Source organism: Lampetra fluviatilis, unplaced genomic scaffold (assembly GCF_964198595.1).
Source record: "Lampetra fluviatilis unplaced genomic scaffold, kcLamFluv1.1 SCAFFOLD_770, whole genome shotgun sequence".
In the NCBI taxonomy this organism is placed as follows: Eukaryota; Metazoa; Chordata; class Hyperoartia; order Petromyzontiformes; family Petromyzontidae; genus Lampetra; species Lampetra fluviatilis.
The window spans coordinates 1-18,126 of NW_027621217.1; the positions used below are offsets into that span (position 1 = coordinate 1).

Genomic DNA, 18,126 nt, shown 5'->3' on the forward strand with positions numbered 1-18,126 from the left:
AACCACTCAACCACTCAACCACTTAACCCACTAACCAACCACTTAACCACTTAACCACTTAAACCACTCAACCACTTAACCACTTAACCACTTAACCACTTAACCACTCAACCACTCAACCACTAACCCACTAACCAACCACTTAACCACTTAACCACTTAAACCACTCAACCACTAACCCACTTAACCACTAACCACTTAAACCACTCAACCACTTAACCACTTAACCACTTAACCACTTAACCACTCAACCACTTAACCACTTAACCCACTAACCAACCACTTAACCACTTAACCACTTAAACCACTCAACCACTTAACCACTTAACCACTTAACCACTTAACCACTCAACCACTCAACCACTTAACCCACTAACCAACCACTTAACCACTTAACCACTTAAACCACTCAACCACTTAACCACTTAACCACTTAACCACTTAACCACTCAACCACTCAACCACTTAACCCACTAACCAACCACTTAACCACTTAACCACTTAAACCACTCAACCACTTAACCACTTAACCACTTAACCACTTAACCACTCAACCACTCAACCACTTAACCCACTAACCAACCACTTAACCACTTAACCACTTAAACCACTCAACCACTTAACCACTTAACCACTTAACCACTTAAACCACTCAACCACTTAACCACTTAACCACTTAACCACTTAACCACTCAACCACTTAACCACTTAACCCACTAACCAACCACTTAACCACTTAACCACTTAAACCACCAATTAACCACTCAACCACTTAACCACTCAACCAATTAACCACTTAACCCACCAATTAACCACTTAACCACTTAACCACTTAACCCACTAATTAACCACTTAACCACTCAACCAATTAACCACTTAACCCACCAATTAACCACTTAACCCACCAATTAACCACTCAACCACTTAACCACTCAACCAATTAACCACTTAACCCACCAATTAACCACTTAACCACTTAACCACTTAACCCACTAATTAACCACTTAACCACTCAACCAATTAACCACTTAACCCACTAATTAACCACTTAACCACTTAACCAATTAACCACTTAACCCACCAATTAACCACTTAACCCACCAATTAACCACTCAACAACTCACCCAGTGACACCCCCCCCCCAGGTCTGGCAGTGTGGAGCACCACTCAACCACTTAACCACTCAACCACTTAACCCACTAATTAACCACTTAACCACTCAACCACTCAACCACTTAACCAACAACTTAACCACTTAACCCACCACTTAACCACTTAACCACTGAACCACTTAACTCACCACTGAACCACTTAACCCACCACTTAACCACTTAACCCACCACTTAACCACTTAACCCACTAATTAACCACTCAACCAATTAACCACTTAACCACTTAACCCACTAATTAACCAACCACTTAACCCACTAATTAACCAACCACTTAACCCACTAATTAACCAACCACTTAACCCACTAATTAACCAACCACTTAACCCACTAATTAACCAACCACTTAACCCACTAATTAACCACTTAACCCACCAATTAACCACTTAAACCACCAATTAACCACTCAACAACTCACCCAGTGACCCCCCCCCCCCCCCCCCAGGTCTGGCAGTGTAGAGCACCACTCAACCACTTAACAACTTAACCCACCAATTAACCACTTAACCCACCAATTAACCACTTAACCCACCAATTAACCACTTAACCCACTAACCAACCACTTAACCCACCAATTAACCACTCAACAACTCACCCAGTGACCCCCCCCCCCCCAGGTCTGGCAGTGTGGAGCACCACTCAACCACTTAACCACTTAACCACTCAACCACTCAACCACTTAACCACTCAACCACTTAACCACTCAACCCACCAATTAACCACTCAACCATTTAACAACTTAACCACTGAACCACTTAACAACTTAACCCACCAATTAACCACTTAACCCACCAATTAACCACTTAACCCACCAATTAACCACTCAACAACTCACCCAGTGACCCCCCCCCCCCCCCCCCCAGGTCTGGCAGTGTGGAGCACCACTGGTCCGAGATCTTCTCGTTCGCCAAGACGCTCGTCCAGAAATTCACGTCGCCGCTACTCCGACTGTCACTCATCACCTTCTCCACGCACGCCGACACACTGCTGCCTCTCACGGCTGACAAGTCAGTCACTCGCTGAGTCAGTCAGTTAGTCAGTCACTCAGCCACTCACTCAGACTCTCACTCACTCAGTGACTGACTCAGTCACTCACTCACTCAGTCACTCATCACCTTCTCCACGCACGCCGACACACTGCTGCCTCTCACGGCTGACAAGTCAGTCACTCGCTGAGTCAGTCAGTTAGTCAGTCACTCACTCAGTCACTCAGCCACTCACTCAGACTCTCACTCACTCAGTCACTCACTCACTCACCCACTCAGTCACTCACTCACTCCATCACTCATCACCTTCTCCACGCACGCCGACACACTGCTGCCTCTCACGGCTGACAAGTCAGTCACTCGCTGAGTCAGTCAGTCACTCACTCAGTCACTCAGCCACTCACTCAGACTCTCACTCACTCAGTCACTCACTCACTCACTCACCCACTCAGTCACTCACTCACTCCATCACTCATCACCTTCTCCACACACGCCGACACACTGCTGCCTCTCACGGCTGACAAGTCAGTCACTCGCTGAGTCAGTCAGTTAGTCAGTCACTCACTCAGTCACTCAGTCAGTGACTCACTCACTCAGACTCTCACTCACTCAGTGACTGACTCAGTCACTCACTCACTCAGTCACTCATCACCTTCTCCACGCACGCCGACACACTGCTGCCTCTCACGGCTGACAAGTCAGTCACTCGCTGAGTCAGTCAGTTAGTCAGTCACTCAGTCAGTGACTCACTCACTCAGCCACTCACTCAGACTCTCACTCACTCAGTGACTGACTCAGTCACTCACTCACTCAGTCACTCATCACCTTCTCCACGCACGCCGACACACTGCTGCCTCTCACGGCTGACAAGTCAGTCACTCGCTGAGTCAGTCAGTTAGTCAGTCACTCACTCAGTCACTCAGTCAGTGACTCACTCACTCAGACTCTCACTCACTCAGTGACTCACTCAGTCACTCATCACCTTCTCCACGCACGCCGACACACTGCTGCCTCTCACGGCTGACAAGTCAGTCACTCGCTGAGTCAGTCAGTCACTCACTCAGTCACTCAGCCACTCAGCCACTCACTCAGACTCTCACTCACTCAGTGACTGACTCAGTCACTCACTCAGTCACTCACTCATCACCTTCTCCACGCACGCCGACACACTGCTGCCTCTCACGGCTGACAAGTCAGTCACTCGCTGAGTCAGTCAGTCACTCACTCAGTCACTCAGCCACTCACTCAGACTCTCACTCACTCACTCAGTCACTCACTCACTCACTCACCCACTCAGTCACTCACTCACTCCATCACTCATCACCTTCTCCACGCACGCCGACACACTGCGGCCTCTCACGGCTGACAAGTCAGTCACTCGCTGAGTCAGTCAGTTAGTCAGTGACTCACTCACTCACCCACCCACTCACCCACCCACTCACCCACCCACTCACCCACCCACTCCTCACCCACCCACCCACTCACTCACTCTCCCACTCACCCACCCACTCATCCACTCACCCACCCCACCCACTCACCCCACCCACCCACTCACCCACTCACCCACCCACTCACCCCACCCACTCACTCACCCACCACTCACCCACCCACTCACCCACCCACCCACTCACTCACTCTCCCACTCACCCACCCACTACCCACTCACCCACCCCACCCACCCACTCACCCCACCCACCCACTCACCCCACCACCCACCCACTCACCCCACCCACTCACTCACCCACCCACCACTCACCCCACCACACCACCCACCCACCCACCCACCCACCACCACCACTCACCCACCCACCCACTCACCCACCCACCCACCCACTCACTCACCCACCCACCCACCCACTCACTCACCCACCCACCCACCCACTCACCCACCCACCCACCCACTCACCCACCCACCCACCCACTAACTCACCCCACCCACCCACTCACCCCACCCATTCACTCACCCACCCACCCACTCACCACCCACTCACCCACCCACCCACCCACCCACTCACCCACCCACCCACCACCCACCCACCCACCCACTAACCCACCCACCCACTCACCCACCCCCCCACCCACTCACCCACCCACCCACTCACCCACCCCACCCACTAACTCACCCACCCACTCACCCACCCACCCACCCACTCACCCACCCACTCACCCACCCACCCACTCACCCACCCACCCACTCACCCCACCCCCCACTAACTCACCCACCCACTCACCCACCCACTCACCCACCCACCCACCCACCCACCCCACTCACCCACCCACCCACTAACTCACCCACCCACTCACCCACCCACTCACCCACCCACCACCCCACCCACCCACCCACCCACTCACCCACCCACTCACCCACACACCCACCCACTCACCCACCCACCCACCACCCACCCACTCACCCACCCACTCACCCACCCACCCACTCACCCACCCACTCACCCCCCCACCCACCCACCCACCCACCCACCCACCCACCCACCCACTCACCCACCCACCCACCCACTCACCCACTCACCCACCCACCCACCCACTCACCCACCCACCCACCACCCCACCCACTCACCCACCCCACCCCACCCACCCACCCACCCACCCACCCACCCACTCACCCACCCACCCACCCACCCACCCACCCACCCACCACCCACCCACCCACTCACCCACCCACTCACCCACCCACTCACCCACCCACTCACCCACCCACTCACCCACCCACTCACCCACCCACCCACCCACCCACTCACCCACCACCCACCCACCACCCACCCACCACCCACCCACCCACTCACCCACCCACCCACCCACCCACCCACCACCACCCACCCACCCACCCACCCACCCACCCACCCACCCACCCACTCACCACCCACCCACCCACCCACCCACCCCCCACCCACCCACCCACCCACCCACCCACCCACCACCCACCCACCACCCACCCACTCACCCACTCACCCACCCACCACCCACCCACTCACCCACCCACCCACTCACCCACCCACCCACCCACCCCACTCACCCACCACCCACCCACCCACTCACCCACCCACCCACTCACCCACCCACCCACCCACCCACCCACCCACCCACCCACCCACCCACCCACCCACCCACCACCCACCCACCCCACTCACCCACCCACCCACCCACTCACCCCCACCCACCCCACCCACCACCCACCCACCCACCCCACTCACCCACCCCACCCACCCACCCACCCACCCACCCACTCACCCACCCACCCACCCACCACCCCACCCACCCACCCACCCCACCACCCACCCACCCACCCACCCACCCCACCCACCCACCCACCCACCCACTCACCCACTCACCCACCCACCCACCCACTCACCCACCCACCCACACACCCACCCACCCACCCACTCACCCACTCACCCACCCACCCACCCACCACCCACTCACCCACCCACCCACCCACCCACCACCCACCCACCCACCCACTCCCCACCCACCCACTCACCCACTCACCCACTCACCCACTCACCCACCCACCCACCCACCCACTCACCCACTCACCCACCACTCACCCACTCACCCACCCACTCACCCACCACCCACCCACCCACCCACTCACCCACCCACCCACCCACTCACCCACTCACCCACCCACCCACCCACTCACCCACTCACCCACCCACCCACCCACCCACTCACCCACCCACCCACCCACTCACCCACCCACCCACCACCCACTCACCCACACCCACCCACCCACCACCCACCCACCCACTCACCCACTCACCCACTCACACACCCACTCACCCACCCACCCACCCACCCACTCACCAACCCACCCACCCCACTCACCCACCCACCCACCCACTCACCCACCCACCCACCCACTCACCCACCCACCCACTCACCCACCCACCCACCCACTCACCCACCCACCCACCCACCCACCCACTCACCCACCCACCCACCCACCCATTCACCCACCCACCCACCCACCCATTCACCCACCCACCCACTCACCCACCCACCCCCACTCACCCACCCACCCACTCACCCACCCACCCACCCACTCACCCACTCACCCACCCACTCCACCCACCACCCACTCACCCACCCACCCACCCACCCACCCACTCACCCACCCACCCACCCACTCACCCACCCACCCACTCACCCACTCACCCACTCACCCACTCACCCACCCACCCACCCACCCACTCACCCACTCACCCACTCACCCACTCACTCACCCACTCACCCACCCACTCACCCACTCACCCACCCACCCACCCACTCACCCACCCACCCACCCACTCACCCACTCACCCACCCACCCACCCACTCACCCACTCACCCACCCACCCACCCACCCACCCACCCACTCACCCACCCACCCACCCACTCACCCACCCACCCACTCACCCACTCACCCACTCACCCACTCACCCACCCACCCACCCACCCACTCACCCACTCACCCACTCACTCACCCACTCACCCACCCACCCACCCACCCACTCACCAACCCACCCACCCACCCCACCCACCCACCCACTCACCCACCCACCCACCCACCCACTCACCCACCCACCCACCCACTCACCCACCCACCCACTCACCCACTCACCCACTCACCCACTCACCCACCCACCCACCCACCCACTCACCCACTCACCCACTCACTCACCCACTCACCCACCCACCCACCCACCCACCCACCCACCCACTCACCCACCCACCCACCCACCCACTCACCCACCCACCCACCCACTCACCCACCCACCCACTCACCCACTCACCCACTCACCCACTCACCCACCCACCCACCCACTCACCCACTCACCCACTCACTCACCCACTCACCCACCCACCCACCCACCCACTCACCCACCCACTCACCCACCCACTCACCCACCCACTCACCCACCCACCCACTCACCCACCCACCCACTCACCCACCCACTCACCCACCCACCCACTCACCCACCCACCCACCCACTCACTCACTCACCCACCCACCCACTCACCCACTCACCCACCCACTCACCCACCCACTCACCCACCCACCCACTCACCCACCCACCCACTCACCCACCCACTCACCCACCCACCCACTCACCCACTCACCCACTCACCCACTCACCCACCCACCCACCCACCCACTCACCCACTCACCCACTCACTCACCCACTCACCCACCCACCCACCCACCCACCCACCCACCCACCCACTCACCCACCCACCCACCCACCCACTCACCCACCCACCCACCCACTCACCCACCCACCCACTCACCCACTCACCCACTCACCCACTCACCCACCCACCCACCCACCCACTCACCCACTCACCCACTCACTCCACCCACTCACCCACCCACCCACCCACCCACTCACCCACCCACTCACCCACCCACTCACCCACCCACTCACCCACCCACTCACCCACCCACTCACCCACCCACTCACTCACCCACCCACCCACCCACTGATGGTGTCTCTCTCAGGGAGAAGATCTCCGTGGGGATGCGGAAGCTGCATGAGGTGGTACCAGGGGGAGACACGTACCTCCAGCTGGGCCTAGAGCAGGTACATCATCATCATCATCAGTAGTATCATCATCATCATCAGTAGTATCATCATCATCATCAGTAGTATCATCATCATCATCATCAGTAGTATCATCATCATCATCAGTAGTAGTAGCATCATCATCATCATCAGTAGTATCATCATCATCATCAGTAGTATCATCATCATCATCAGTAGTATCATCATTATCATCAGTAGTATCATCATCATCATCAGTAGTATCATCATCATCAGTAGTATCATCATCATCAGTAGTATCATCATCATCAGTAGTATCATCATCATCAGTAGTATCATCATCATCACCACCACCATCACCACCACCATCACCACCATCACCACCATCACCACCACCACCATCACCACCATCACCACCATCACCACCACCACCATCACCACCATCACCACCACCATCACCATCACCACCATCACCATCACCACCATCACCACCATCACCACCACCACCACCATCACCACCATCACCACCATCACCACCATCACCACCATCACCATCACCACCATCACCACCATCACCACCACCACCACCATCACCACCATCACCACCATCACCATCACCACCATCACCACCATCACCACCACCACCATCACCACCATCACCACCATCACCACCATCACCACCATCACCACCATCACCATCACCACCATCACCACCATCACCACCACCACCACCATCACCACCATCACCACCATCACCACCATCACCACCACCATCACCACCATCACCACCACCACCATCACCACCATCACCACCACCATCACCACCACCACCATCAACATCATCATCACCATCACCACCATCACCACCACCATCACCACCACCATCACCACCACCATCACCACCACCATCACCACCATCATCACCAACATCATCACCACCATCACCACCATCACCACCACCATCACCACCACCATCACCACCACCATCACCACCACCATCACCACCACCATCACCATCATCATCACCACCATCATCATCACCATCATCATCACCACCATCACCACCATCACCACCATCACCATCACCACCATCACCATCACCAACATCATCACCACCATCACCATCACCACCATCAACATCATCATCACCATCACCACCACCATCACCATCATCACCATCACCACCACCACCACCACCACCATCACCACCACCATCACCACCATCACCACCATCACCACCACCACCATCACCACCATCACCACCATCACCACCACCATCACCACCACCATCACCACCATCACCACCATCACCACCACCATCACCACCATCAACATCACCATCACCATCATTGTATTTGAGTGCATACACACATTGTTTGAGAACCCATTTGCTGTACTGCCATCATGAATTGGAGAGTATCCCAGCAGGATGGGGAATGTTAACGTGTCATTAAGCCACCACCATCATCCAGAGGTGGGACAAAGTCATTGTTATGCAAGTCCCAGTCGCATGACTCGAGTCCACACCTCTGACAGAGACACACACAGACACACACACAGACACACAGACACACACAGACACACAGACACACAGACACACACAGACACACAGACACACACAGACACACATCCACAGAGACCAGAGGTGGGACAAAGTCATTGTTATGCAAGTCCCAGTCGAGTCGCAAGTCATCAAATTCATGACTCGAGTCCAAGTCACATGACTCGAGTCCAAGTCACATGACTCGAGTCTGACTCGAGTCCAAGTCACATGACTCGAGTCCACATCCTCTGCCCCCATCACTCGACACCGCCAATTATATAGACGCGATCTAAACCCACAAAACGAATATGAATGTTTCTGATGAGTCCTGTTGGCCACGTGCTCAACAGGCTTGCGGAATAGCTCAATCCCGCTTCTCCAAAGCGTCTGCATGTGTAGAGGTGTAATTGTGTATGGGAGCGGATGGCAAACAAACACAAGGGGCGTGGTTCGGGCCGTACACATAGGAGGTGGCCACACCGACGTCCGCACCTGCATCCCCCACGGGCCCCTCCCGGGGGGGGCCGCGGACTATAAGAGGGGGTGAGCCGGAGGGCTCGAGGTCGAGGTATCAGCTTTAACCAGCGAAGACGGAAGACCAGCTAGAATAGGCCCCGGAGCTCCCCTGGCTCGCTGTCCTTATCAGGGCCGACCAGGGCAAGCCGGTGGCGTGGCCCCGAGAGCCCAGACTGACGAGCAGGTCTGGGAACTCAGGGGGTCGGATCCCAGCTTGACCAGGGCTGGGACAGGTAGCCTCCCCTAGCTCCCTAGTTCCCAGCTTGACCAGGGCTGGGACAGGTAGCCTCCCCTAGCTCCCTAGTTCCCAGCTTGAGCAGGGCTGGGACAGGTAGCCTCCCCTAGCTCCCTAGTTCCCAGCTTGAGCAGGGCTGGGACAGGTAGCCTCCCCTAGCTCCCTAGTTCCCAGCTTGACCAGGGCTGGGACAGGTAGCCTCCCCTAGCTCCCTAGTTCCCAGCTTGAGCAGGGCTGGGACAGGTAGCCTCCCCTAGCTCCCTAGTTCCCAGCTTGACCAGGGCTGGGACAGGTAGCCTCCCCTAGCTCCCTAGTTCCCAGCTTGACCAGGGCTGGGACAGGTAGCCTCCCCTAGCTCCCTAGTTCCCAGCTTGACCAGGGCTGGGACAGGTAGCCTCCCCTAGCTCCCTAGTTCCCAGCTTGACCAGGGCTGGGACAGGTAGCCTCCCCTAGCTCCCTAGTTCCCAGCTTGACCAGGGCTGGGACAGGTAGCCTCCCCTAGCTCCCTAGTTCCCAGCTTGACCAGGGCTGGGACAGGTAGCCTCCCCTAGCTCCCTAGTTCCCAGCTTGACCAGGGCTGGGACAGGTAGCCTCCCCTAGCTCCCTAGTTCCCAGCTTGACCAGGGCTGGGACAGGTAGCCTCCCCTAGCTCCCTAGTTCCCAGCTTGAGCAGGGCTGGGACAGGTAGCCTCCCCTAGCTCCCTAGTTCCCAGCTTGACCAGGGCTGGGACAGGTAGCCTCCCCTAGCTCCCTAGTTCCCAGCTTGACCAGGGCTGGGACAGGTAGCCTCCCCCTAGCTCCCTAGTTCCCAGCTTGACCAGGGCTGGGACAGGTAGCCTCCCCTAGCTCCCTAGTTCCCAGCTTGACCAGGGCTGGGACAGGTAGCCTCCCCTAGCTCCCTAGTTCCCAGCTTGACCAGGGCTGGGACAGGTAGCCTCCCCTAGCTCCCTAGTTCCCAGCTTGAGCAGGGCTGGGACAGGTAGCCTCCCCTAGCTCCCTAGTTCCCAGCTTGAGCAGGGCTGGGACAGGTAGCCTCCCCTAGCTCCCTAGTTCCCAGCTTGACCAGGGCTGGGACAGGTAGCCTCCCCTAGCTCCCTAGTTCCCAGCTTGACCAGGGCTGGGACAGGTAGCCTCCCCTAGCTCCCTAGTTCCCAGCTTGAGCAGGGCTGGGACAGGTAGCCTCCCCTAGCTCCCTAGTTCCCAGCTTGAGCAGGGCTGGGACAGGTAGCCTCCCCTAGCTCCCTAGTTCCCAGCTTGACCAGGGCTGGGACAGGTAGCCTCCCCTAGCTCCCTAGTTCCCAGCTTGACCAGGGCTGGGACAGGTAGCCTCCCCTAGCTCCCTAGTTCCCAGCTTGAGCAGGGCTGGGACAGGTAGCCTCCCCTAGCTCCCTAGTTCCCAGCTTGAGCAGGGCTGGGACAGGTAGCCTCCCCTAGCTCCCTAGTTCCCAGCTTGACCAGGGCTGGGACAGGTAGCCTCCCCTAGCTCCCTAGTGGAGGACTTGGGCTTAGGTTAGCGGGGCTTAGATGTTGTGTCTCCCTGTTGGCCGAGTAAGGGGACGTTACCCCTTAGGTCCTGTGTATACTCGCTAAGTGTATACAGGTTGTGTTAATAAATAAGTGTGCCTCCGATCCCGTCGTCAAGCCTCCTGAGTACTTACTACACATATGTGTGCGCCACCACGCTCTGCAACTTTGCGTGCGAATGTGCCCCAGTGTTTCATCGTCGTCGTCGTCGTCGTCGTCGCACGTCTCTGTATTGGGTTTCTATTCCATCATCACCACCACCACCATCATCACCATCAACATCACCATCATCACCATCAACATCACCAACATCATCAACATCACCATCACCACCATCACCATCACCACCATCACCATCATCACCATCACCACCATCACCATCATCACCATCATCACCACCATCACCACCACCACCATCACCACCACCATCACCACCATCACCACCATCACCACCACCATCACCACCACCACCATCACCACCATCACTACCACCATCACTACCACCATCACCACCATCACCATCACCACCATCATCACCATCATCACCATCATCACCACCATCACCACCATCACCACCACCACCAACATCACCAACATCACCATCACCAACATCACCATCACCAACATCACCACCATCACCACCATCACCACCATCACCATCACCAACATCACCACCATCACCAACATCACCATCACCATCATCACCATCACCATCATCACCATCACCACCATCACCAACATCACCATCACCACCATCACCACCATCACCAACATCACCATCACCATCATCACCATCACCATCACCACCACCACCATCACCACCATCACCACCATCACCACCACCATCATCACCACCATCACCAACATCACCATCACCACCATCACCATCACCACCATCACCAACACCACCATCACCACCATCACCATCACCACCATCACCACCATCACCATCACCACCATCACCAACACCACCATCACCACCATCACCATCACCACCATCACCACCATCACCATCACCACCATCACCAACACCACCATCACCACCATCACCAACATCACCATCACCACCATCACCATCACCACCATCACCAACATCACCATCACCACCATCACCATCACCACCATCACCAACATCACTCTGTTTCTATTCCAGGCCATGGCTCAAATCGACACGGAGAAAAGACGAGGTGAGATGGTGGTGGTGATGGTGGTGGTGATGGTGGTGGTGATGTTGGTGATGGTGGTGATGTTGGTGATGGTGGTGATGGTGGTGATGGTGGTGGTGATGGTGGTGGTGGTGATGGTGGTGATGGTGGTGGTGATGGTGATGTTGGTGATGGTGGTGATGGTGGTGATGGTGGTGATGGTGGTGATGGTGGTGATGGTGGTGGTGATGGTGGTGGTGGTGATGGTGGTGATGGTGGTGGTGATGGTGATGTTGGTGATGGTGGTGATGGTGGTGATGGTGGTGATGGTGGTGGTGGTGGTGATGGTGGTGATGGTGGTGATGGTGGTGGTGATGGTGATGGTGGTGATGGTGGTGATGGTGGTGATGGTGGTGATGGTGGTGGTGATGGTGGTGATGGTGGTGGTGATGGTGATGTTGGTGATGGTGGTGATGTTGGTGATGGTGGTGATGGTGGTGATGGTGGTGGTGGTGATGGTGGTGATGGTGGTGGTGATGGTGATGTTGGTGATGGTGGTGATGGTGGTGATGGTGGTGATGGTGGTGGTGATGGTGATGGTGGTGGTGATGGTGGTGGTGGTGATGGTGGTGATGGTGGTGGTGATGGTGATGTTGGTGATGGTGGTGATGGTGGTGATGGTGGTGATGGTGGTGGTGGTGGTGATGGTGGTGATGGTGGTGATGGTGGTGATGGTGGTGATGGTGGTGATGGTGGTGATGGTGGTGGTGATGGTGGTGATGGTGGTGGTGATGGTGATGTTGGTGATGGTGGTGATGTTGGTGATGGTGGTGATGGTGGTGATGGTGGTGGTGGTGATGGTGGTGATGGTGGTGGTGATGGTGATGTTGGTGATGGTGGTGATGGTGGTGATGGTGGTGATGGTGGTGGTGATGGTGATGGTGGTGATGGTGGTGATGGTGGTGATGGTGGTGGTGATGGTGGTGGTGGTGATGGTGGTGGTGATGGTGGTGATGGTGGTGGTGGTGATGGTGGTGATGGTGGTGATGGTGGTGATGGTGGTGGTGATGGTGGTGATGGTGGTGATGGTGGTGGTGATGGTGGTGGTGGTGATGGTGGTGGTGGTGGTGGTGATGGTGGTGGTGATGATGATGGTGATGATGGTGGTGGTGGTGGTGGTGATGTTGGTGGTGATGGTGGTGGTGGTGATGGTGATGGTGATGTTGGTGGTGATGGTGGTGGTGGTGATGGTGGTGATGTTGGTGGTGATGGTGGTGGTGGTGATGGTGGTGATGATGATGGTGGTGATGGTGGTGATGATGGTGGTAATGATGGTGGTGATGATGGTGGTGGTGGTGGTGATGATGGTGGTGATGGTGGTGATGATGATGGTGGTGATGGTGGTGATGGTGATGATGATGGTGGTGGTGGTGGTGGTGATGGTGGTGATGGTGGTGATGGTGGTGATGATGATGGTGGTGATGATGGTGGTGATGGTGGTGATGGTGGTGATGGTGGTGATGGTGGTGATGTTGGTGGTGGTGATGGTGGTGATGGTGGTGGTGGTGGTGATGGTGGTGATGATGATGTTGGTGATGGTGGTGATGGTGGTGATGATGATGGTGGTGATGATGATGGTGGTGATGGTGGTGATGATGATGGTGATGATGATGGTGGTGATGTTGGTGATGGTGGTGATGGTGGTGATGTTGATGGTGGTGGTGATGGTGATGATGGTGGTGATGGTGATGGTGGTGGTGGTGGTGATGGTGGTGGTGGTGGTGGTGATGGTGGTGATGGTGGTGGTGATGGTGATGGTGGTGATGGTGGTGATGGTGGTGATGGTGGTGATGGTGGTGGTGATGGTGGTGGTGGTGATGGTGGTGATGGTGGTGATGGTGGTGGTGATGGTGGTGGTGGTGATGGTGGTGATGGTGGTGATGGTGGTGATGGTGGTGGTGATGGTGGTGATGGTGGTGATGGTGGTGGTGATGGTGGTGATGGTGGTGGTGATGATGATGGTGATGATGGTGGTGATGGTGGTGATGGTGGTGGTGATGGTGATGGTGGTGATGGTGGTGATGGTGATGTTGGTGGTGATGGTGGTGGTGGTGATGTTGGTGGTGATGGTGGTGGTGGTGATGGTGGTGATGTTGGTGGTGATGGTGGTGGTGGTGATGGTGGTGATGGTGGTGATGGTGGTGATGGTGGTGATGGTGATGGTGGTGATGTTGGTGATGATGATGATGGTGGTGATGGTGGTGATGGTGGTGATGGTGGTGATGGTGATGGTGGTGATGTTGGTGATGATGATGGTGGTGATGGTGGTGATGGTGGTGATGGTGGTGATGGTGGTGATGGTGATGGTGGTGATGTTGGTGATGATGATGGTGGTGATGGTGGTGATGGTGGTGATGATGGTGGTGATGGTGGTGATGGTGATGATGATGGTGGTGGTGATGGTGGTGGTGGTGGTGGTGGTGGTGGTGATGGTGGTGATGGTGGTGATGGTGGTGATGGTGATGGTGGTGGTGATGGTGGTGATGTTGGTGGTGGTGATGGTGGTGATGGTGGTGGTGGTGGTGATGATGATGTTGGTGATGGTGGTGATGGTGGTGATGATGATGGTGGTGATGATGATGGTGGTGATGGTGGTGATGGTGGTGATGGTGGTGATGATGATGGTGGTGATGATGGTGGTGATGTTGGTGATGGTGGTGATGGTGGTGATGGTGATGGTGGTGGTGATGGTGGTGATGGTGATGATGGTGGTGATGGTGATGATGGTGGTGATGGTGATGGTGGTGGTGATGGTGGTGGTGGTGGTGGTGATGGTGGTGATGGTGGTGGTGATGGTGATGTTGGTGATGGTGGTGATGGTGGTGATGGTGGTGATGGTGGTGGTGATGGTGGTGGTGGTGATGGTGGTGATGGTGGTGATGGTGGTGATGGTGGTGGTGATGGTGATGGTGGTGATGGTGGTGATGGTGGTGATGGTGGTGGTGATGGTGGTGGTGGTGATGGTGGTGATGGTGGTGATGGTGGTGGTGATGGTGGTGGTGGTGATGGTGGTGATGTTGGTGGTGATGGTGGTGGTGGTGATGGTGGTGATGGTGGTGATGGTGGTGATGGTGATGGTGATGGTGATGATGATGGTGATGATGGTGGTGGTGGTGGTGATGATGATGGTGGTGATGGTGGTGGTGATGGTGGTGATGGTGGTGGTGGTGATGGTGGTGATGGTGGTGATGGTGGTGATGGTGGTGGTGATGATGATGGTGATGATGGTGGTGGTGGTGGTGATGGTGATGTTGGTGGTGATGGTGGTGGTGGTGATGGTGGTGATGGTGGTGATGGTGGTGGTGGTGATGGTGATGTTGGTGGTGATGGTGGTGGTGGTGATGGTGGTGATGGTGGTGGTGATGGTGGTGGTGGTGATGGTGGTGATGGTGGTGATGGTGATGGTGATGATGATGGTGATGATGGTGGTGGTGGTGGTGATGTTGGTGGTGATGGTGGTGGTGGTGATGGTGATGGTGATGTTGGTGGTGATGGTGGTGGTGGTGATGGTGGTGATGTTGGTGGTGATGGTGGTGGTGGTGATGGTGGTGATGGTGGTGATGGTGGTGATGGTGGTGATGTTGGTGGTGATGGTGGTGATGGTGATGGTGGTGGTGATGGTGGTGATGATGATGTTGGTGATGGTGGTGATGGTGGTGATGATGATGGTGGTGATGATGATGGTGGTGATGGTGGTGATGGTGGTGATGATGATGGTGGTGATGATGGTGGTGATGTTGGTGATGGTGGTGATGGTGGTGATGGTGATGGTGGTGGTGATGGTGGTGATGGTGATGATGGTGGTGATGGTGATGGTGGTGGTGATGGTGGTGATGGTGATGATGGTGGTGATGATGATGGTGGTGATGTTGGTGATGGTGGTGATGGTGGTGATGATGACGGTGGTGATGTTGGTGATGGTGATGATGTTGGTGGTGATGGTGGTGATGTTGGTGGTGATGGTGGTGATGTTGGTGGTGATGGTGGTGATGTTGGTGGTGATGGTGGTGATGTTGGTGGTGATGGTGGTGATGTTGGTGGTGATGGTGGTGATGTTGGTGGTGATACTACTACTGATGATGATACTACTAATATGTGTGTGTCTGTGTGTGTGTGTGAGTGTCTGTGTGTGTCTGTGTGTGTGTCTGTGTGTGTGTGTCTGTGTGTGTGTGTCTGTGTGTGTGTGTGTCTGTGTGTGTGTGTTTGTGTGTGTCTGTGTGTGTGTGTCTGTGTGTGTGTCTGTGTGTGTGTCTGTGTGTGTGTGTCTGTGTGTGTCTGTGTGTGTGTCTGTGTGTCTGTGTGTGTGTCTCTGTGTGTGTGTCTGTGTGTGTGTGTGTCTGTGTGTGTCTGTGTGTGTGTCTGTGTGTGTGTGTCTGTGTGTGTGTCTGTGTGTGTGTCTGTGTGTGTGTGTGTCTGTGTGTGTGTCTGTGTGTGTGTCTGTGTGTGTGTGTCTGTGTGTGTGTGTCTGTGTGTGTCTGTGTGTGTGTGTGTCTGTGTGTCTGTGTGTGTCTGTGTGTGTGTGTCTGTGTGTGTGTGTGTCTGTGTGTGTGTCTGTGTGTGTGTGTCTGTGTGTGTGTGTCTGTGTGTGTGTCTGTGTGTGACTGTGTGTGTGTGTCTGTGTGTGTGTCTGTGTGTGTGTGTGTCTGTGTGTGTGTGTCTGTGTGTGTGTGTGTCTGTGTGTGTCTGTGTGTGTGTCTGTGTGTGTCTGTGTGTGTCTGTGTGTGTGTCTGTGTGTGTCTGTGTGTGTCTGTGTGTGTGTGTCTGTGTGCTACAGGGGAACGAGTCGCGAGTGTGATCATTGCTCTGACTGATGGGGAGCTGTCTCCACAAATCCTCACTCTTGCTGTACACTCGGTACGTAGAGGCTCATATGATGGTGATGATGTTGTTGATGTTGTTGATGTTGATGATGTTGTTGTGTTGATGTTGTTGTTGATGTTGTTGATGTTGTTGTTGATGTTGATTGCAGGCTAACAGAGCGAGAAAGGAAGGGGCAATGATCTACTGCGTGGGAGTTAAAGACTTCAATGCTACGCAGGTGACAGTCACTCACCAAGTCACTCACTCAGTCACTCACCCACTCACTCAGTCACTCACCCAGCCTCTCACCAAGTCACTCACTCAGTCACTCACCCAGCCTCTCACCAAGTCACTCACCCACTCACTCACCCAGCCTCTCACCAAGTCACTCACTCAGTCACTCACCCAGCCTCTCACCAAGTCACTCACCCACTCACTCACCCAGCCTCTCACCAAGTCACTCACTCAGTCACTCACCCAGCCTCTCACCAAGTCACTCACCCACTCACTCACCAAGTCACTCACTCAGTCACTCACCCACTCACTCACCAAGTCACTCACCAAGTCACTCACTCAGTCACTCACCAAGTCACTCACTCAGTCACTCA

General features: G+C 56.2%; 1 protein-coding gene across 1 annotated transcript in view; it reads left to right on the plus strand.

Annotated features, from left to right (window-relative positions):
• Positions 1 to 2,032: 2,032 nt before the first annotated feature.
• The window catches only part of LOC144954935 (anthrax toxin receptor 1-like), a gene marked incomplete at its 5' end in the record, with an annotated part of 46,083 nt that continues 29,989 nt past the window's right edge, over positions 2,033 to 18,126 (plus strand). Inside the window, 5 exons of the mRNA XM_078885305.1 lie at positions 2,033 to 2,176; positions 7,653 to 7,734; positions 12,667 to 12,700; positions 17,493 to 17,572; positions 17,688 to 17,756. Of these exons, the coding sequence (XP_078741431.1) occupies positions 2,033 to 2,176; positions 7,653 to 7,734; positions 12,667 to 12,700; positions 17,493 to 17,572; positions 17,688 to 17,756 (409 nt within the window). The remainder of the gene's footprint in view (positions 2,177 to 7,652; positions 7,735 to 12,666; positions 12,701 to 17,492; positions 17,573 to 17,687; positions 17,757 to 18,126) is intronic.